This window comes from Pelodiscus sinensis, chromosome 8 (assembly GCF_049634645.1).
Source record: "Pelodiscus sinensis isolate JC-2024 chromosome 8, ASM4963464v1, whole genome shotgun sequence".
Taxonomy (NCBI): Eukaryota; Metazoa; Chordata; order Testudines; family Trionychidae; genus Pelodiscus; species Pelodiscus sinensis.
The window spans coordinates 67,612,143-67,634,124 of record NC_134718.1 but is presented as its reverse complement, the minus strand read 5'-3'; the positions used below and the strand labels follow the sequence as shown (position 1 = coordinate 67,634,124).

At 43.8% G+C, this 21,982-nt stretch overlaps 1 protein-coding gene across 8 annotated transcripts in view; it reads left to right on the top strand.

Annotated features, from left to right (window-relative positions):
- Positions 1-21,982, top strand: part of MXI1 (MAX interactor 1, dimerization protein) — a 160,476-nt gene that overhangs the window by 77,783 nt on the left and 60,711 nt on the right. For all 8 annotated transcript variants that reach the window (XM_075935510.1, XM_075935511.1, XM_075935512.1 and 5 more), the window contains one exon: positions 720-852. In XM_075935510.1, coding sequence (XP_075791625.1) covers positions 720-852 — 133 coding nt within the window. The remainder of the gene's footprint in view (positions 1-719; positions 853-21,982) is intronic.

The following is a 21,982-nucleotide window of genomic DNA, read 5'->3' as shown; positions in this document are numbered from 1 at the left end:
TAGCAGGGTGCTGGGATAATAGCTCCCCATAGAGGTAGTGGGATTGGGGTGAGAACGGGGAGGGGAGGTTATGGTGAAAGAGCCCCATGTAAAGCGGGGAAGCGCTCTGGAGGTGGGAGGCGAAAGATCCCTAGAGAGGGAGATTGAAGAGCTGTGGATAGGAGTGAGGGCTTCAGTGGATGTGGGGGTTGGAATTGGAGAGCTCTGCAGAGGGGATGATTGGTGGGGAGAGTCCTTCATGGAAGGGGTGGAGATTGGCATGAAAGATTCTTGGGGATTGGGGAGGGAGTTCCCCACAGAGAGATTAGGAGGGCCTGGGGTTGCAGAGAGCCTGAAAACACAATGGGAAATGCCTGTATTACACAATGTCCAGGTCAAACAGCTTGACTGTGGACCAGGGAACCAAGTTATCTTGGCCACTGTATCAGCTTTCATGGTTTTCAAGTATCTGGAGTCCTCTTTCCCAGGTTCATAGGAGTTTAAACCTCCTCCTCTGGCACTGTGTTAATAGTCCCCATCTCTCATAATGACATAGCTCTAACCCCTTTCTGTCACAGAGTTCTGCCTGCATCCTGGTTGTTGCTGGTCATGTGCCTCCCCTTCCCCTCCCCCCGGCTAGGTTATTTCAGGCCTCAGGCCCTCCTTTCTTCGATCATTGGATTTAAGTACATGAACCTTTCTTCACTGGTTTCTGCCATCTGTTGATTTTTTTTGTGCAGAGTGTGAACATGGCTATGCCTCAACCTTCCCCTTGTTACCAAACCCTGGACTACAGGATCCAAAGCCGATGAGGAAGCTGAGCCGGGTGAGGAAACACAGCAGCGGGAGCAGCAATACAAGCACTGCCAACAGGTACCACATTAGGAGGCAGGAATGGGAAGTCATGAAGATCATGGCTGGGAGAAGAAGGGGAAGAGAAGAAATGAAAGCTGGCTAGAGGCATTTGTGCCTGCTACTGAGAGAGATCTTGCTGGAGAACTGTAGGGGAGTTGCACAAAGGGATCCAGAGCTAGGAGCTGTCATGCAGGGGACCTGATGCTGGGAACAGAAGAGGCACATAGGGTCTGTAGGTGGCTTGGCACTGCCACCTTATTCCACAACACGATCTTGAAGTTGGAAAGAGAGGAAGCATAGTGAGATCTTGGGGAGGGACAGCAATACTGCTATGGCCAATAGGTGTCCCCTCTCTCTTCTCTTTTCTTATGCTTCATGCAACCTTCCCACTTCAGAAGTTTGCTGCCTTTCAGCAGGTAGAGAGCAAGTGCAGCACTTTGGGATTGTAATGATAAATGTCTGCCAAAGGAAAAAAATTACCTCTCCAAAATGGATATGGATATTTACTAATCAGTATCTCATAAAACTAGAGAGAGGCATAACTGCCTTATATACAGAATAGTGATAGAATTGTAGCCGTGTTAGTCTGGGGTAGTTGAAGCAAAATGCAGGACAATGTAGCATTTTAAAGACTAATAAGATCTGAGGAAGTGGGTCTGGCCCACGAAAGCTCATCATCTAATAAATCTTGTTAGTCTTTAAAGTGCTACATTGTCCTGCATTTTGCCTTATATACATGATACATTAGAAAATTTCTGGTGTCTTTCATCCAGATTCCTTGCTTTTCAGTAAGTTGGGGGTTCAGTCACCTTTCCATAAGGAGCTCCCTGTTTTCTGACTGCCAATTGCAGAACTCCAGTTTAGGAATTCACTTTTTATAGACGACCATAGTGTCTTGGTTGCTGGCCTGGTAAATTCTAGGAGACAACCAAGTTCAGCCCTAACATGTCACCACCTTTTCCTTCCAGCTGAGATTTAACTCATTTTCTGTTACTTTCTCTCATCCCTGAGAGAGTGGATCATCCTCATTGGGACCTCTTGGGATGAAGATGCTATAAAAATGTAAACAATTGGTTTTAAAAACAGGAAACTTCCAAATTAGCTATATATTCTGCTAATAGAACTCAGTCTTGCTACAGTGAGGCTTACATGATATGTAAAATGAAGCAGAGCTCTTCAAATGATAGGACTTTCCCAATGGCATGGGGAAGGAGTGGTAGATTAGGGTGCACTTGTGTACTCTTTTCTGTCTTTACCACTTCACTTCCTGTACGCTTGGTGGTAATGTAACTGGGGGTTGTGTTGGAACTACTTGCCACAAAAAAGGTTTCCTCATTAGAAGCAGCAGCATTCTGGGCTGTTTCCTGCAGTCGAGAGGGAAGCTTGTTTTAGTTCGTTGCATTGAATAGCTGCACAATCATTTTCCTGTTGATTTCAGTGCAATTCTGTCCATTTTTTGCTGCCCATCGATCCCAATCCCAGATGTAAGATAACTTTTGCCTGTGCTAAAAAGTGAGAGAGCTGCAAAATCTGTTTTCTATCCTACATAAGGAGCCCCTCACTTTTTTTTTCCTCTTGCATCACTGTACTTGAAAGGTCTTTGTCTTGGTGACCTTTCCTCTGATGAGGAGGGCTAGAAACATATCCCTTAGGAGTCCTTAGCCCCAGTACCTGCATCTGCTACAGTTATGCAAAGCACTCCCTCCCTCTCCTGGGGTCTGAATACTCTTTCAGTACAGAGCCCTGATATGCAACCCTCATGTAGAAACACATGATATTAGATAAGTATGCTATTAGGCAGGAGATGCACAAAATAAAAATCTCTAAAGCCACTAGCATCATAGAACACAGAACTGGAAGGGACCTCGAGAGATAATCAAATTCAGTCCCCTGTCCTCATGACAGGACCAAGCACCATCTAGGTTCAGGGATTGGCAACCTACAACATGCGTGCTATCATTGGCATGTGAGCCAATTTTCAGTGGTACATGGAGTCCGTGGTGGGAGCTCAGTCCCCCACCCCTTTGAGCCCACACAGCCCTGAGGCTTGGAGCATCAGCTCCAGCTCTCAGGTACATGGGAGGTGCGGGGAAGTGAAGAAAGCCCTGACTTGCATCCATCCCTGGTATCCCTGAGAGCCGGCCTGGCGCCTCACCTGCCTCCACTAGGTGGCACAGGGACCTGATGCTGAGCCAGGACAACCCCCTTCCCCCACCCACAGGATTGAGGGCTCCCATCCCCACAAGTGCACCGTTGCTACTCTGCCCGCCCCGCCTCCACCAGCATGCAGGGAAGCTAGGGGAGAAGGAAGTAATGGGGTGGGGGAGTCTGCTTTCGAGCTCCCCTGGCTCCCCAGCCGCTTCCACTGGGCAGCGCAGGAACCCTGTGCAAAGCTGCTGCTGCGCCGCCTGGGACCCGCAGGTTCAGAGGGTGGGGTGGGTACAGGCTGCCCTGTCCCTGAGGCCTGGCTGGGACCATCCCCACCCAGCCGCCCCTGCATGAGATGGACGGGGCGGATCTAGGGTGTCAAGGGCTGGGATTTGATGAGGCAGTTGGGGGGCTGGGCAAGAAGGAAGCAATGGGATGGAGGAGTCTGCCCCTGAGAGTCATCTCTGCTCCCAGCCTGCTTCCACCGGGTGGCATAGGGACCCTGCACAGAGCTGGGACCCCCTTGGGGAAGGAGTGGGAGAATGGGGGGGGTCAGGGAACCAGGTACCGGGGTGAGGAGGTAATTTGGAGATTGGGGTGTGATGTGATTAGGCTCAGAGGGTTGGTCCAAGGGTTCCTGGCAGGAAGACGAGGACTCCATGGACTGGGACCCCGCCCCAGCAGGGCTGGACATTCCAGGGTCATGCCCCTGCCTTGCCCATTTCCCTGAACCCCCTGCAGCCAAGTCACCCTGACCCCACACAGTGTTGGCCATCCAGCATCATGCCCTCCACAAGATTGGAGCCAGCACCGGCTTCCTTGGGCGGAGTGGGAAGCAGTGAGGCTCTGTGTCTCATCCTGCTGCTGGGGAAGCATGCGTGTGCTGCTCCTCCCCTCCCCACAGGAAAAGCCAGAGCAGATTCCAGGGCAGAAGACTAAGCATGACATGTGGTGGAGAGAGCCCTTTCCCGGCCTTCCTGGGGGAGTGGCGTGGCCCAGGGCAGGAGGGTTAAATCTTGGCATGACACTTTGGAAGTGTTATTGACCCCCTGGTCTAGATCATCCCTAATAGATGTCTATCCAACCTGCTCTTAAATATCTCCAGAGATGGAGATTCCACAACCTCCCTAGGCAAATTATTCCAGTGTTTAACCACCCTGACAGTTAGGAAGTTTTTCCTAATGTCCAATCTAAACCTCCCTTGCTTCAGTTTAAGCCCATTGCTTCTTGTCCTATCATTAGAGGCAAAGAACAATTTTTCTCCCTCTTCCTTGTAACATCCTTTTAGATACCTGAAAACTGCTATTATGTCCCCTCTCAGTCTTCTTTTTTCTAAATTAAACAAGCCCAGTTCTTTTAGTCTTCCCTCATAGCTCATGTTTTCTAGACCTTTAATCGTTTTTGTTGCTCTTTTTCTGGACATTCTCCAATTTTCCACATCTTTCTTGAAATGTTGTGCCCAGAACAGGACACAGTACTCCAACTGAGGCCTAATTAGCTCAGAGTAGCGCAGAAGAATGACTTCTTGTGTTTTGCTCACAACACTCCTGTTAATGCATCCCAGAATCATGTTTGCTTTTTCTGCAACAGTGTCACACTACTGACTCCTATTTAGCTTGTAGTCCACTATAACCCCTAGATCCCTTCCTGCAGTACCCCTTCAAAGATAGTCACTTCCCATTCTGTATGTGTAAAACTGATTGTTCCTTCCTAAGTGGAGTACTTTGCATTTGTCCTTATTAAACTTCATCCTATTTACCTCAGACCATTTCGCTAGTTTGTCTAGATCATTTTGAATCATGATCCTATCATTCAAAGCACCTGAAATCCCTCCCAGCTTGGTGTCATCTGCAATCTTAATAATTGTTCTCTCTACGCCATCATCTAAATTGTTGATGAAGATATGAACACAAATGGTTCCAAAAGAGACCCCTGCAGAACTCCACTTGTTATGCCTTTCCAGCATGATTGTGAACTGTTAATAACTAGTCTCTGAGAATGGTTATGCAGCACCTTATAGTAGCCCCATCTAGGCTGTATTTCCCTAGTTTATTGATAAGAAGGTAATGTGAGACCATATCAAATGCTTTACTAAAGTCTAGGTATACTACATCTACTGCTTTTCCCTGATTCACAAGGCTTGATATCCTATCAAAGAAAGCTTTCAGATTAGTTTGACCCAATTTGTTCTTTACAAATCCATGCTGGCTTTTACCTATCATCTTAATTCCTTAATAACTTGCTTCATTATCTTCCATGGCACAGAAATTAAACTGACTGGTCTGTAGTTTCCTGGGTTGTTCTGATTTCCCTTTTTAATAGGTGGGCAGTATACAGCTGGTTCCCGAGTTGCAAACGGTCGATTTATGACAGTTTGCATTTACGACCAAAACTCCCATTGAGCGGTAGTAAAGGCAGTCCCCAAGTTACGAACGCGACCTGCGCTTATGAACACGCGGTCGTAATGTAACTCAGTGGGTTCCAACTTATAAGCATTTCGAGTTACGGCCAAGTGTTTGGTCCATAACTCTTTCATAACTCGAGGAGAGGCAGGCTGTATTTGCCCTTTTCCAGTTTTCTGACTTTTCAAAGATGATAGCTAAAAGTTTAGATACCTCCTCTATCAGTTCCTTGTGTATTCTAGGATGCATTTCATCAGGCCCTGGTGACTTGAAGATAATGTAGAGATAATATTTTGTAGCCTTATTTTATGCCTACTTTATATGGCTGGTAGAGAGGACAAAGAATTTTTAGTTGTAGTTGTGATATTAGCATGAAGTATGTTGGTTTTCTTTTGGATTATTTTTTTTATATATATATATATTTTGTAAAGCTGTTGCATGCATGAAAGCTTTTCATGAATTGGCTACGGTATGTAGGTACTAATGCTCGTTACTGGATGGAATTGGACCTGATCAACTGTGTGACTTTGGCTTTATACTGCTGATAAATAGACTTGGCAGAATTCAGTTTTTTATAGTTAATATGGATAATATTCTATGTTTCTAAGCATGTTTTTCTACTCAGATTTTCCCAATTATATAAAACTATGTGTTTAAGCTTTTTTTTTTTTAATCAATTAAAGTTCTCTTAGTTGCAGGAAATTATTGAGGATCGGGGCAGGGGGAGAATAATGACAGCAGATGTTGAGATTCAGAAAGTTAAAGTTTTGTAACCATTAAAACAAATTGTCAACATATGTCAAAATGTACAAAAGTAAATCCATATTCTTTCTTCTGCCTGTAAGCAAATTTCAGTGATCATCGATGGAAATATTTTTTTTTCATCGGTTTGTGTATGGTAAAATCCACATTTATTGATTAAAAGTCTAATCCTTCCAAGTCTACTTATAGATAATAGGGCTTCTTTTTTAGCTCAAGCCATAGCCAGCCAGTGCTTTTGTAACGAGATGATCAATGTTCAAATGGCTATGATGTGTACAGTATGGTGACAACTCTGCACTCCTAGGGAAATGCAGATTTTCTGGAATCTGTTTTGCATGGCTTTGTGAATGCAGCATGAGAACTAGTTAACATAGGCTCGTTGAGTCCCTTTCGGTTAAAATCCAAGGATCACTGCAGTAGTCTTTGTCAAGCAATTGTCTAGTCAAATTGTCTAAGCTTGGCTATTCTAATACTGGTACTGGTTTATGGGTATAAATTTAAGTTTACTGAGGGTAGTTTTTTGTTTAACTATTTTACTCATGAGGAGTGTAATCTATTTACTGTAACAAAAATATGGGAAGTCCTGTAAGTGAATGCACAGTGCTATATTTTGAAATCTAATGTATGGCTGTCAAAAAGTTCTCTCAAGCACATATTATGAAATACACTGGATCTTTTTTGCTTACTTTGTGTATCTTTAAATTAGAACACTTTTGGGTTAATTTAAAAAAAATACCATGCAAGGCTTGATGGTGGAAAGTCCTACAGATCCTGGATGTTCTTGTTTTTGTTGTTTGGATTTTAACTATATGTATTTTTCCTCCAACATTTCCCTTCAGCATCTGTGTCCTAGACATAACAGCTGTTTCTGTCAAGCATGTTCTATCCTGTCATGGCACAGTTACTAGAGAAACACAGGAGAGTATAGAGCTAGCCTGTGGGAGTCTTTTTTTTTTTTTTTCTCTCGCAAATGTCCGCATTCTTCTAAAATATGAGAGGGTTTTTTTTAGTAATACACCTGGAATGTAAATAAAATAATGAAGAAAAACATTCTGTCTATATATGACGAAACAAAAAAAGGAACAAAGGTGAGGTTCTATGACCTCTCTGTAGACATTTCTGTGCCTCAAGGGCAAATGTGTGATGATGGTGACGACATTTAGAAAGTTTGGGGCATTGCATTGGCATTGGAGCTAAATAGCTGTCTGGTTGTGATGCAAATGGGATATTGCTGGGCCAGCAAGAAGCCAAGTAATACATAAACAACCCAATTCAAGCCCATTTTGCTTAGTAGAGTTCCCACACTAACAGAAGTGGGTTTTGTTTCCAGTCCATTGTGTGGAAAGCTTCCTACTCGACATGAAGCAGTGATGTTCCTGGAATTAAGTAATGTAATTCTGATAGCCTTGCTTGTGTAAGGTGTCTCTCATGTAGTGCTGTGTGGTGTGTTGAACACCACTTTTCAGTGTGGTCCCTCTCTCCCCAACTTTGGCTCTGATCCTGCAGGAGGTGATGAATAGCCCAATTACTATGGGGCAGTCCCTCTAAAATCAGTGTAGCTTGCAGGATTGAGACCCAAGTCTATTTTTCATGCATATCTTAAAAATTGTCTTGGATCAGTGACTTGTATTATGTAATAATGCCCCATTACTCAAACTCTTAGACAAATGATTGGCTTTACTTACATGAATAGTCCTCTTAAATTAATTCAATGAGGCTATTCATGCTTAAAGTTAAACACCTGCGTAACTATCTGCAGGTGAGGCACTTTGTTTTTAAATATCTTCCTTGTTACTAGGTTCTGCAGCGCAAAGTGCCTTGATGCTTAACTCTTTGGCTACGTCTACACTAGCCCCTTTTTCGAAAGGGGCATGCTAATTTTAAACTTCGGAAGAGGGAAATCCGCAGGGGATTTAAATATCCCCCGCGGGATTTAAATAAAGATGTCCGCTGCTTTTTTCCGGCTTGGAGAAAAGCCAGAAAAAAGCGTCTAGACTGGCCCGATCCTCCGGAATAAAGCCCTATTCCGGAGGATCTCTTATTCCTTTGAAGTAGGAATAAGAGATCCTCCGGAATAGGGTTTTATTCCGGAGGATCGGGCCAGTCTAGACACTTTTTTCCGGCTTTTCCCCAAGCCGGAAAAAAGCGGCGGACATCTTTATTTAAATCCCGCGGGGGATATTTAAATCCCCGTGGATTTCCCTATTCTGACTTCCCTGCTTTGCATGCCTCTTCCGGAATTAGGGGCCAGTCTAGACGTAGCCCAACAGTATTAGGTGGAGGCAGCTGGGGAGGGAGTCTGAGGAAGCGTAGCTGGGCTCCCTACCACCGAGACCTGCTGCGAACCCCAAACTCTGGGGTTAGGAGCAAGAGACCAGCTCAATGGTAGACTGGGTAAGAGGGCCCTTGCCACAGGATGTAATAGTGTAGTCACTACTCACATTTTCCTCCCCTCCCCCGCCCCCACACACACACCAGGCAGTACATTTATTAGCAAGCATGTATCAGGCAGCAGCACAGGGCGACAGGCAGCTGGTCTATGAGCTGGTTTTTAAACTGGCTCCTCTCCTGGGCCAGCTCCCGCCTGGCACCCCATGCTGCTGCCTCTGAGACAGAGAGAGCAGTACAAAGTGGCAGGGGGCTCCTTGGTAGTGGGGCCGGATAGCACTAGCTGCTGGCCCCACCCTTTGGGGAACTACAGAATAGTCGAGTAATCAATTAGAATTCATGAGGTTAATCAACTATTCAATTAACTAGTATTCAACATCCCTACTCTTTTAGAGGATGTTGTGAAAGACAAGACTATAACAGAGTTCAAAAAAGAATTACATAAATTCATGGAGGATAGATCCATCAATAGCTATTGGTCAGGAGGGTCAGGGATGGTGTTCCTAGCCTCTTTTTGCCAGAAGCTAAGAATGGATGACAGAATGGATCAATTAATGATTACCTGCACTGTCCCTGCATTGAGCCCTGAGCCTCTGACTAGGGGGGGCTGATTAATCACCTATGAAACTGTGCTGCCCAGGCAGCTTAGAGAGAACACTGATTACCTGTTCTGCTCATTCACTCTGAGGCACCTAGTTTTGGCCAATACCAGAAGACAGGATACTGGGTTAAATGGACCTTTGGTGTTTGGTCTGGCCCAGTGTGGCCATTCTTGTGTGCCGAACAGCATCTGAATGGTACTGAGAGTCCTGAGGTCCCAGGGAAATCTTTGTTAGTTGAGGGTGCTTAGATCCTTACAGGTTCAATACTTATGGGATCTGTTAGTCAATTGAAAGTGTAAGGTCTGATGCAGTTGCAGTTTCTTTTTTCTTCTACTACTCCTAAAATTTTAGGGGTTGGTATCAAATGAGCCAGGGACCAGATTTTGCTAAGCATTCAGCAGCCACAGTAATTGCTGTCTGATTTCCAAAACAACTGAGTACCAGCAGCTCCCACTGTTACACTTATGGCCAAATTTTCAAATACCCATCCATACTGATTGTTTATGTCCTTTGAAAATCCACCAGTCTCCTCTTCTTTGCTCTCCCACGTTCTCTAGTTATGTCCTCACTGTTCTTTGTCTTATAGCCTTCTCCCATCCCCAACCCTGATTCAGTTTAGAGTTTGTTTTTCACACTTCTAAACTCCATCCTCATGTTCCTTGCTGCTGCTTTTCCATAGCTTGTGACACCCACCACACATGCCCTTTAAAACTCTCTTCAGAGGCAATGTTTCTCCCTGTACCTGAGAGTTTAATTTTTAAAATAGTTTGTCCTGGCTGGGTGGGGAGGGGCAGGTAGGTGCATTGAGGCAACCTATTATGTGACAGGTAATGGCTTTGCATGACACAGGTTTGCAGATACTGGTAGAGAAGAGAGTCAAAAATAAAAAAAGAGGGTGGTGGTGGTGGTGGTGATATGTTTGCTGTGGGCTGTACATCTGGTGTTAAAGAAAGGCTGACTTTACATAGCACAGAGTGCTAACACTGCATTCAGATTTCCCAACTTAGTAAGGATGAGGAGAAGGCTAGTGTACATCTGGTCTAGGGAGATCATTTTGAATTCTGGATCAAAGTGACACATCTGCTAGGGACTCTTTCCCGCTTCCCCACTCAAACACCCACCGGATTCATTCAGGTGCCTTCTTATAAGGCACATCTCCAGAGCACGTTTCCTGCTCTATCCATGTAAGAGGTGTCTTTTCCCTGAAGTCTCTGTGAGGCTCCTTATGCTATATCTAAGGATGTTAAAATGCGGATAATCAGCTGATGGAGTAGTTAATGGGGGGAGTGTTTCACACGACTTATAGTGGGGCATGGGAGGACTTATAACGCATCAGTCCCCACAAGCATCAACGACTTGAGTGTGGAATGGATGAACACCAGGGCAACTTATAGCGGGGACCCCCTGTACTTGATTCTGACCATGTACAAGAAGAGGATCTCAGACCACTGCTAAAAGAGGTTACTTTTTCTTTTGTCCTTCACAAAGTCTCCTTAATTTCCAAGCTCTATTAAAGGTGTGGGGAACCGTTTTGGGGGCAGGGGCCACTGCCCCACAGAAAAATCAATTGGGGGCTGCACACAAGTGAGAAGCATCATAATAATACAAAACAAACCTTCACTAATGTGGCCCCTGATTGAGAAGGAGAGAGACACTCCCACATTCCCTTTGCACACCACGAGGGGGGGTGGGACGGACTAGTAGATTGTGTGCTCCAGCCCTGTGATGGGCCAACGGTGAGGAGGAAGGGGGTAGCTGGAGCACCAGCGTAGGCTCCCCAGTGCTGGGACCGGATCCAGCCCTGGGCCTGAGGTTCCCCATCCCTTCTCTATTAGAAACAAGGGAGCTTATTGTGCAAATGGGAGCCAGTGGATATTCTGGTTTCTTGCTACAAACAGATCTCTTTGCAGGATCAGGGAAGACAATAATGATCTGTCAAATAGAAAAGGACCAAACTTCTACAGAAAGCAGTTTTCTATTTAAGACTTCTAAGATGATATGGTAGGTTCTAAAGTGCACAGCCAAAGGTTTACATGGGCTTTTATTTTAGCAAATTATGTTCAGCTTTCTACTCTGAGAAACAGTTGTTGATTTTTTTCCATCCTTCCCCCTTCTCTGATGCAGTTCAACTCGATGAGACTGTTGTAAATCTCATTTCTGATTCTGCCAGGACCAAGGCAATGAGAAGATGCCAGTGGCTTTGACAGAATTACCCTAGGGATGTTGATGGCTGATCTAATGGATTAACAAGTGAGAATGTCTTTAGAATCAGGCCTTGTCTGTGTCTACCTGGTGATTTCCCCTCCTTTCATGTGGCTGCTCTCAGTATAAACTGTGGGCGTAGACATTTGCACTGCTGGAGTGCTTGAAACCAGGGTAAATTCCACTGATGCAAGTTGTGGCTTTCCTAGTTTACACTTGGGATTTGCACAAGGAGCTGCAGCCTGATAGTTGACATTGGATAGAATTCCCAGTATAGACAGAGCCTCATGCACAATTTGTTCTGAGCAGAGTTAATGTTGTCATTCTGTTACCTACAATTGTCGTGTATATGGGAAAAATACATAAACTGATGGAGGGCCGCTGTAAATCACAGTACTGAAAAAGTAAGTCTTTATAGGTGAGATTAGGTTGGATCTAGTAGGGTTTCCAATTGCGAGACTATTGTGAGATTCTATGTCGTCTTGCTTATTTTATAACCCACCATGTGGGAGAATCCTGCAGAGTTTCAATAAGCACTCTCTTGGTTGTGTTTTTATTTTTAACAGAGCACTATAAATGTACACAGCCAGTACAGTAGGTAAGCTATTCCATGCACACAATGGGCCAAATTATTTTTTGCTGTAATTCCATTGTATTTGAACAGAGTTACATCAGGAATGAATTTGACTATGCTACTGCTTTACCCTGCAGCTCTAGGAGCTCTTAGAAGCTGATACACACTGTTACCAGCACCATAGGAAAAACACTACTGTGTAGTAGCACAGCAGGGAAATTGTTGACTCTGTACCTAATTGTCGTTTATACTAAGGTGCTTAAGTTGGTGTAATATTTAAGGCTCTTGTACACTGTTGATGTAGTATAAAGAATAAGAATCATGCTTAATGTATACTGTTGTATTTACCTTCCATAAATTCTTCTTCTCTATGGCCAAGGACCCATTAACTCACTAGGATAGGGACCTAGGGTGAGGGACCTAAGGCCAGGGGGCCAGATGTGGCCCCCAGCTTGCCTGGATCCGTTCCCTGAGGCTCAGGGCTCCCCCTCCAGCATTGGGGAACCCACGTTGGTGCTCCAGCCCCTCAATTTCCCCCTCCCCCCCACTCCTGTGCGGGGCTGAAGCGCACAAAATCTACTAGCCTGGGCCTTGCTCTGGTGTGCTGAGGGAATGTGAGCTTTCTCCTTCTCAGTTGGGAGCTACATCAGCAAGAATTTGTTTTTCTCTTATTCTCACTTGTGTGTGGCCCTGACTAATTTTTCTGTAGGTCAGCGGCCCCCGATCCAAAAAAGGTTCCCCACCCTTGTACTAGGAACTCAGGTATGTTGATTATTTTAGCAAAACATCCCATGTTTTCTCCAGAAGTGGCACCACACAGCAGGCGTCACAGCAAAACAATTCTCAGAAAAGGCTCAGGCATTCTTAGCACTGTGTTCTCTTGCCCTCTGGTTGGAAGAGCATGTTAAAACCATGAGTGTCTAATGTACATTCTGTATATTAGGGAATCTGCACTGGTTATTGAGCAGTAGCAGATTTTGGTAAGCGTTTGTTGGCTTAATGGCTGTTTGATGACATGCCTCTGTTGCTGTGAAGAATGAGTGCTCTGGGACAAGGGAACTGATATTTTGGCTAGCCTCTTTTGTTAGTTTCTGAATTCCTGTTTGTCTGTTTTCTTATGTTTCCACAAATAAGTATATTTTATGTACAGCACGCAGTCAATTTCCTAGTTTTAATTAGTATTCCTTGTTTGTCATTTTTTTTTTGTCTCGCCCTCCTTTCACCCTGCTGTGTTTACTTCTGTCTGGAATGCTTTGTCCACAGCTCAAGTATGTGTTAATTCACCGTTGTGCTGTCTCCAAAGTACTTTAAACTTTCGCATGGGGAGTGGGTAAAAGTATGACTGGGGAATGGAAGCCCCCCACCCCTGCTGCTCAAGGCCTTCTGTGGAAGCCAAGCACCCTCATTGTAAGGGAGGGGGAAACCTTTAACCCTCTCCCCCGAGTGGGCAGCATTCAGACCCAGCTTCTTTGAGCCTGGACCACAGGAAGGGAGGGTGGGTGGGCAAGCAGTGCACAGCCTCCCTGACCTCAGGCTTGATGCAGCTAAACCCTGGGCAGTCCCAGGAGAGGGGAGGAGACCCTAGAGGCAAAGTGTGCGCCAGGCCAGGCCAAGTGGGGCAGTTTGGTAAGCATTGTCTTCCCCTACCTCTGATACCTGCTGCCCATGAACTTTTGCTTTAGCAGAGACTTGGTAGATGCCTCTAGACTTGTCCCCTCTCTCCCCAGCTGCCCTGACTCTTTGTTGAAGGCAGTGAAGAGAAGCGAGGTTGCTTGCTTTAATTTTGGCTCTTGGGTGAGCTTTAAGATGTGATTCTCTGCTGGGCTGAGCTTCATGTGCATTTTTGCATATCAAGCTGCTGAGTTAACCGTCTTGTTTTTTGGAGTTGCCACTGTTCATTATCTATCAGGCATTCCTGACAGACTTGTTCAGGAGTTCAAAGACTGTCCTCTCTTTGAGAAACTTGATTCCTCCTTCCCACTGTATTTGAGCCAACAAGGATATGATTTGTTTTTGTTTTTGTTTTGGACTATTTTGAACTTGATTGGAGACTGTGGGTCTCCAGAGCTGTGCATTTGACTGGCATTTACCCAGATCTTGATACACTGTAATCTTGTAAGGAACAGTCATGCATTTTCTATCCCTCTGGATATTTTCCCAACTCTTATTTCTTTGTTTTCTACTGTATGTCCATTCTTTGGGCTGAGTTAAAATACCTTTGAAAAATCTGTTTCAGTATTGTGTTTTACCAATCTAGGTTGAATTAATCTGTGATTTTAAACACTATCTTAATCCATTGTTTTTATTTTCCTTCCTCTCTGAAAAGATGAGGAGAAATGATCTTTAATATGTTGCTCTTTCTGCTTACTTATTAATGATGCTCTATAAGACCACTCCCTCTTTTTATAACTCTTCACTAGATTTTTCTCTTATGCCATTGTAAATCAAGAATAACTAAAGGTAGAATATACCTGTCTGTTTCTTTGCCTTAGTTCTCTGTAGGTCTCCCAAGTGCTGAGATAGTACACTCCTGTAGATAGTGCTCTGGCCTAGGAGTCAACAGACCTAGGTTCTGTTCCTGGCTTTTTCATTGGCCTATGGTGTGACCTTAGGTAAGTCTCCACTTTTGTTTCCCAAACTGTAAAGTGAGGCTGATGAGAGGTATTCTTCTTTGTGATGTGTTCTGAGCTCTAGAGTTGTAGATAACATAGTGGCTAAATTGTTCCAATGAGACAGGCAGCTCAGTTTTGAGCAGAAATGGGGGAACAAACAGTCTGATCGGGGCTGTGTAAGTACAATAATTTTTCTCTTCGAACGCAGTTGCTTTTAACCAAGTGGCACTTTGAATCAAATGACCCTTTCTCCATTTGTGTCTCAAGGGAAATTTCCCTTGTTTGGGGTGGGACTTCCCAAGGTAAGAAGCAGTTCTTCAGTATAATTGTGGTGAAATATGTTTTTCTTAGCAAAGCTTTGCAATGCAGTGGACATTTCTGAGGCTTCTGTCGGCTGTTTCTGAAGCTGTCTTACTAAAAAATAATGTCCTGTGGGAAAATGCACGGTGGAGGACACAGTGCTGAGATTTAAAAGTTGTTAGTTCCATTCCTGACTCTTCCATTAACTTGCTTTGAGACCTTAAATGACAGGCCTAATATCTACAGATCCTACCATCTGTAAAATGAGGATAGTTGATAAAATTTTCAGAAGTACCAAAGTCCCATTTCAGAAGTGATTTACACACTTAGGGGCCAGACAGCTCATTTACACATTTATTTTGAAGCAAAGTGCGGTGTAAATCTACCCTGCAGTAGCCTGTTGTGCACTAAAGATGTGTATGTATCCAGTTGCCATGTATGTACTAAAGCTTTGATCTACTGTGCTTTGAACCTATAAGTTCAGGCCTTAAGTTGGTATCCAGTGTGCTTGAATATTCAGCAGCCAAAAGAAGAACTTGGTTGCTATTTCACAACTAATTATGCTTGAATGGTCTGGATTATTTGACTAAGGCTGATGACAACTTCATTTCTGCAAAATCTTGAAGTCGCTAATATGTTTTCATTTTACTTACTTTGTCCATGAGTCTTTGACACTAGACACAAAAACAGTTGATCATAAAAATCCTCAGACGTTATTTAGCTTCTGTGTTTTTGGCTTTCAAGATGTACTGTGCAAATCATTGCGGTCCATGTGGGAGCTCCTGCCGCCGCTGGTGGCAGCTGCCCTGGGGGGGTAGGCCAGGATCCCAGCCTAGTCAGATAACCAGTTAAACATTAGAAAAATGAGTAGTCCTGTAGCACCTTAGAGACTAACAAAATATGAATGTGTATGTGTACATTTATATAGTATGTATGTGTACATTTATATAGTATTATAGTTTTGTGGGCAAAACTCACTTCCTCACATGAGTGGAGAAAAAAGGGGGAGCTTCCAAATTTGGAGGCTCCCCCTTTTTTTCTCCACTCTTTTTCCCCACTTATCTGAGGGTTTACAATTTTTTTTTTTTTGTTGGTCTCTAAGGTGCTGTAGGACTACTTTAAAAAAAAAAAAAGTTACGGACTAACATGGGTACCCCTCTGAGACAGTTAAATGTTATGTTAACCTAACGTTTAACGGGTTAACTTATTAATCAAGATTTTATATCCCTAGTGCACACATGGCTCAATTAAGACTTTCAAGAGCTTTGGCCATTGCTTGTTTTGCAAGTACGAATCAACAATAACAATTGCCATTGATGATGTGTCCCTTGCTCTGCTTCCCTGCTGGAGATGGAGAATGTGAACTCTGGAAAGGATTAGTTTGGCCCTGGGAAAAAGGGCTTTGAACACAGCTTTGGAAGGAGTCCGATGTCAGTCTAACAGTGATAAAGGAACTAGTCAGAACTTGGAGCCAAATTCATCTGGTGCAACTCTGCTGACGTCAGAGGAGATGTGAATCTCATTTTAGTCCCTTTTGGAAAAACATTTTCTTCCGATACCACAGCCAATACATTTGTGGGGACTGGATGATAATGTTGAATAAGAAAAGAACCTATCGCTATTTCGGAACCCACTGTGAAGTGCTTGTATCCACTGATAAATAAAGATGAGCTGGGACTATAATATGTGGCATTTGTGACTTTGGGCCCCCAAGTCTCATAGAAATTCAGTGGAAATTGGATAGCTAACTTCCCAAAGTTCCTTTGAATCTCCCAGCCATGAGCTTCTTCAGCTCAATAAAAGATTTGATGGTTTTGTCCACAGGCTGAATTATTATTATTATGATTTGCATTACTGTAGCACCTAAAGGCCCCTGCCAAGATCAGGTCCCCATTGTGCTAGGCTAGTGGTTATCAAAATTTGGGTCAGGACCCCAAAGTGAGTTGTGACTCCATTTTAATTGGGTCACCGGGGCTGGCTTAGATTTGCCCATGGACAAAGCTAAAGTCCCACTGCCCAGAGCCAGGGCCAAAAGCAGAGGGTTTCAGTCCAGAGTAGTAAGGCTCAGATTATAGGTCCCCTCTGGGGCTGAAGTCCTTGGGCTTCAGCTTTGGTCCAACCTAAGGTGATGGGGCTCAGGCTTTGGCTATATACCTCACCCCCATTGCAGGGATGCTCAGGCTGGGTCAGGCTGCAGTACCTCCTTCTGGGGTCATGTAGTATGCTAATAGTCTCTGTACTGAGGATTTTATTATCTAAGAAGGCTAACACACCATATTGATGGGTTCTTATCTAAGATCAATTCACAGCATCTTAGTTATTGGAAACAAAGAGGGATGGAAGACGAGAGTAACATTCACAGGAAGTGCACAGGGTCTCACCCAGAACCTGCTGAAGTAAAAAGGAGCCTTCTCTTGACTGAGAGTTTGGGATCAGATGTATGTTTTCATAGAAAAGTTGCAGCCTTGTGTGAAGGAGGTGGAGGCTTGTAAGCAGCAGGGGAGAAAGGGCTGCCAACTCTCACTTGTGCATGCTAGGAGCTGGCAGCCCGGCATGGAGTTGGAAGGAGCTGGGCTGCCCACAGTGCGGGGGCCTCTCCAGCCCAGTGGGCTGGAATTGTCCCCCCACCTGTTCCCTCACCTGCCCCATTTTATCAGTTAACCGGTTAAACTTAATATTTGACCAGTTAACTTATTAAATGGGATTTTACGTCCCTACTTTGTACACACCCTTCTTGATTTTGGTTCAATTCATTTTTTAAAAATATAGAGACAAAATATACTATTACAATTCCACCTTTCCATCTGCCTAGCCACTCTGTTTGGAGTCTTACACAGAAGTAAGTTTGAGGAGAGATCTGAAGGAGAAGGGGGTCAGCATTTGATGTACTAGTTGTGTGAGGATGATCCATGCTCACTAGTTAGCATGGCAGGGTGTGTGTTGGAGGGGTAGGTGGACAGGTAATCAAAGCTTACAGTAGTTGGCTGATCCAGGGGTTGGTAAAGTAAAATATGAGAAGAGAAGCATTTGGTGGGTAAGTTGTGAAGGGCTAAGAAACTAAGAACAAGAATCTTATATCTGATGTTCTGGAGAAGGTGCTGCTGGTGGAGGGAAATAAATGGGTGAGGGTGATGTGGCCAGAACGACAAGTCACTGACAAGACAGGGTACGTATTAGGGATGTAAAAAGTCATTTAAAAATGTATCCTTGCAACCTTTAAAAATCCTAGCAGTTACATGGTTACGTACTCTGTGGGCTCTGCAGAATAAAGCTTATTTACATTTTATACTGCAGAGCCTGCAGTGAAGCCTCCCCAGGAACCAGCTTGTTAAGCGGGCTTGCCACAGATAGGAGCTGTTCAGCCAACTTCAATATAAGTTTCCGCAGGGTGAGTAAATTTTATCTGAGTTGTTGGGCAGGGACCATCTTGTGTGTTTGTATAGCACCTTGCTCTTCTTGTCCTAGGCTATAACTATTCGTAAGGACCACAGTAATACAAAGGATAAGCTCAGAGAGGTAGCCGTGTTAGTCTGTAAGTGAAAAAACTAATAGAGTGAGCTGTAAGTACTCGGTGCTTGGCTTTTTATATGTGATTAGGGTGTGGGATGTAGTGGTCCTTCCAGGTCAGGTCTTTGTTCAGACCTTGATTAGAGGGTGTCAAACTTGTAAATGAAACCAAGTTCTGCAGTTTCCCTTTCAGAAATTGCTTTTAGATCTATTAGTGAGTTCCTGGGCAGGTTAAAATGTTCCCTTCTGTGTGTTACCGTTACGAATATCTGATTTGTGTTCATTAATCTTTTGTTGTAGAGACTGTCCAGTTTGGCCAATATACATGGCGGAGAGGCATTACTGGCACAGATCACATTGGTGGGTGTGTGGTATATGAGCCTCTGATATGGTGGTTTATGTGGTTAGGTCCTGTGATGATGTCGCTTGTATAGATGTGTGGACAGAGCTGGCACCGGAGTTGATTGCAGGGATGGGTTCCTGGATGAATATGTTGGAGGTGTGCTACATGGTTGCTGGAAAGAATTTGTTTCAGGTTAAGGGGTTGTCTGTAGACGAGAATTAGCCTGTCTCTCCCCCTCCCGCCCCCAAGGCCTAAATATATGGAGATATACCTATCTTGTAGAGTTGGAAAGGACCTTGAGAGGTCATTGAGTCCAGTCCCCTGCCCTCACAGTAGGACCACGTACCATTCCTGACAGATTTGCCCCAGCTCCCTAAATGGCCCCCTCAAGGATTGAACTCATAACCTGCTGGGTTTAGCAGCCAATGCTCAAACCACTGAGTTATCCCTCTCCATGACAGTGAGGGGTCATTTTCCAGGATAGGTTGTAGATTGTTAATAATGCACTGGAAATCCGGTTGTGATTTAGGGCCTGGCTGTAGACAATTGATTGGGAAATGTGCCTTGGATGGAAGCTAGAGACATGTAGGTAAGTGTAATGGTCGATAGGTTTTTTGGATAAGGTGGTGGAAATGTGGCCATCATGTGATTGTACTGTAGTGTCAAGGAAGTGGATCTCTGGTATGGACTGGCCCAGGCCAAGGTTGATGGTAGGGTGGAAGTTGTTGAAATCTCTGTGGAATGACAAATGGTAACACCAATTTTCCGAAGCCAAGCTATATACTTTATTTTCACTGTTTCTCCATGAGGATTAAATTCCCCCAACTATGAAGGCCCAGCTGAAAGCTAGCTGCATGACCTAAATAAACTTCATGGCAGAACTGTTTGTGGGGTGTAGGGTAGAGTGGTGGCATGGCGAGCCTTTACGCTCCTGGTAAGCTGTGGAGGGAGTCTCCTTGCCAGAGCAGAGTGGTCTAGCTTGAAGATCCACTGCTGCAGATTCAGAGTTCTCAGTTTCCCCATACAAGAGCCAGCATCTGCTATTCCATCTGATAGTCTGGATCTCAGGCCCAGAGCCTGCCTGTGGATTGCATCTGTGAATAAATTTAATCTTCTCTACCCTAACCACTGCATACAACTCAATTCCTCAGTTTGTGTGTTAGGTGTGACTTTTTGCCCAGAAGGACTAGAGTTTTGCATTCATGTGTTTTGTTGAAACTATTCTATTCCAAGGATTGTAGCTATTACTGTAACTTCTGCTCTTTTGAGAGGTTGGGGTTAGATATGTACTAGTATAGTTGATTAACCGATAAGCCAACACTTATTGGTTAATGCTACAGATGACACACATTTCCGCCCCCACTCATACCTGCCAGTAAATTTTTTAGCAGGCTGGCCAGTAGCCCAGCCTCGCGCTGGGTCCAGGACCTACCCCCGTTGTGGCTCTGCATTTAAAGTGTATTAGGGGCCAGGCAGCCTGGTTCAGTTCCAGCTTATGCTAGGTCCAAGAGTTCAGTCTCTCCCCTGTATCAGAGGCAGCAGCACAGGGCGATAGGCAGCCAGTCTGCCAGGGGAGCTGGTTTTTAAACTTGGCTCCTAATTGGGATGTGGTACTGCTCAAATGGGGATACAACCTGTATAAAGAAATCCCCATGATTTATAATAAATTCCCAGGAAAACAATGAAGTGGTTATACTGTCAAGCGTTTCTTGCTGTACATCTATGGGTGTTGAAACGTGTTGCTTTAATGAATAGAAGTTGGCCCAATAAAAGATATTATCTCACCCACCTTGTTTCTCTGTGTTAACCATTCACAAGACTGCTGATTTGAAGAGAATAGAAACTGGGCATTGATTATGGGCATTTAGTTTTCAAGGTTGATTTCATGCGCCATGGAAAAACATTTTATTTAAATAAAACAATTGGGCCTAAACAGACGTATTATTTACTGTGTCTCACTCTTAGGCCACGTGTATATTAGTGCTGAAGTTCAAATAAAGAAATGCAACTCCAGCTATGTTAATTACATAGCTGGAGTTGATGTACTTTCATTCAAACTTAGTGGGAGGTCAACAGGAGCAACTGTCGACTTCCTTTATTCCTCGCAAGGGGTAAGTGTTCCAGAGTGAACAAGGACACCCTCAGCCTTCAATTTAGCAGGTCTTTAATAGACTCGCTAAAACAAACTCCAGAAGATTGACGATAGCAACATTGGTCTTCAGGGAAGTGAAGACATGGCCTTAGAAGAATTACGTGTAGCTTAATATTTCAATAACACATTATTAGAAAAGGTCTGGGACAACAACATTGTTTAGAGGAGTGTAGTACCTTATGGTGTATTAAAATGTAGTGGATTATTATAGTCCTAGTTTTGCATGTTTTCGATACAGACACAATGCTTTATTTTTTGCATGCAACAGTAGGCATCTTTTATGATGAAATCACTGGGAAACTCTTTCTTCAGTCTCCATTTCTTGTTTCATATTAAATGCAAATATTTTGGGGAACTGGCTAACTGCTCCATTATTTCTGTCATGTGGTTTCCTGTACATCTTGTGCGCTAAGCTTTTAATGATTACTCCTGATCTCTCTCTTGTGGAGTTGTTTCTACAATATCATATTGTATTAATTTAGATGGAATATATAGGGCAAAGGTATTAACGTATTAACATTAGCAGTCACTGTCTAACATTAAACTTCATTAAACAAGGTCTAGAGTTTGGTATTCAGAGTCCTCAGACTGCTTAGTACTATTAAAAGCCTTTTAGCTTTTAATTAAAGACCTAGAAAAGAAAGAAAAACAGTTAAAGCATTTGAAATATAAAGTGTGAAATAAATATTTTATTTTACCAATAGTGTGTTTTTCCTTTAGCTGTAGACAGTTTGTTAGGAAATAGAATGCTTTTGTTTGACTCTGTTGTAGATAGTATCAAAGATGAAAATAACTGTTCTTTAGGGGAAAAGAGAAATTATAATATCAGTATTTAATTGTGACACTCTGTACTTTTCCAGTGTCCTGAGACTGACGTGCTTACAACTGTACTGTTTACATGAAGAGGTTGGCATATTGGGAAGCCATCCTAGTACCCATGGCTTTTCCTATGGTTTGTACAAAGTGGTATTGTTGAATGTAGAATTGTTATAGATAAGGATTAGGAATGTAAAGGGTTAAATGGTTGCTCGGTAAGCATTCTCTGTACTGGTATGTTTACCAGAATAACTGGTTAACCGACCCCCGCCCTGCGACATGGTGACAGGCTTGGTCCAAACCTTCCACACTTTAGGTGGGCAGCTGTTTTGATGGCTCC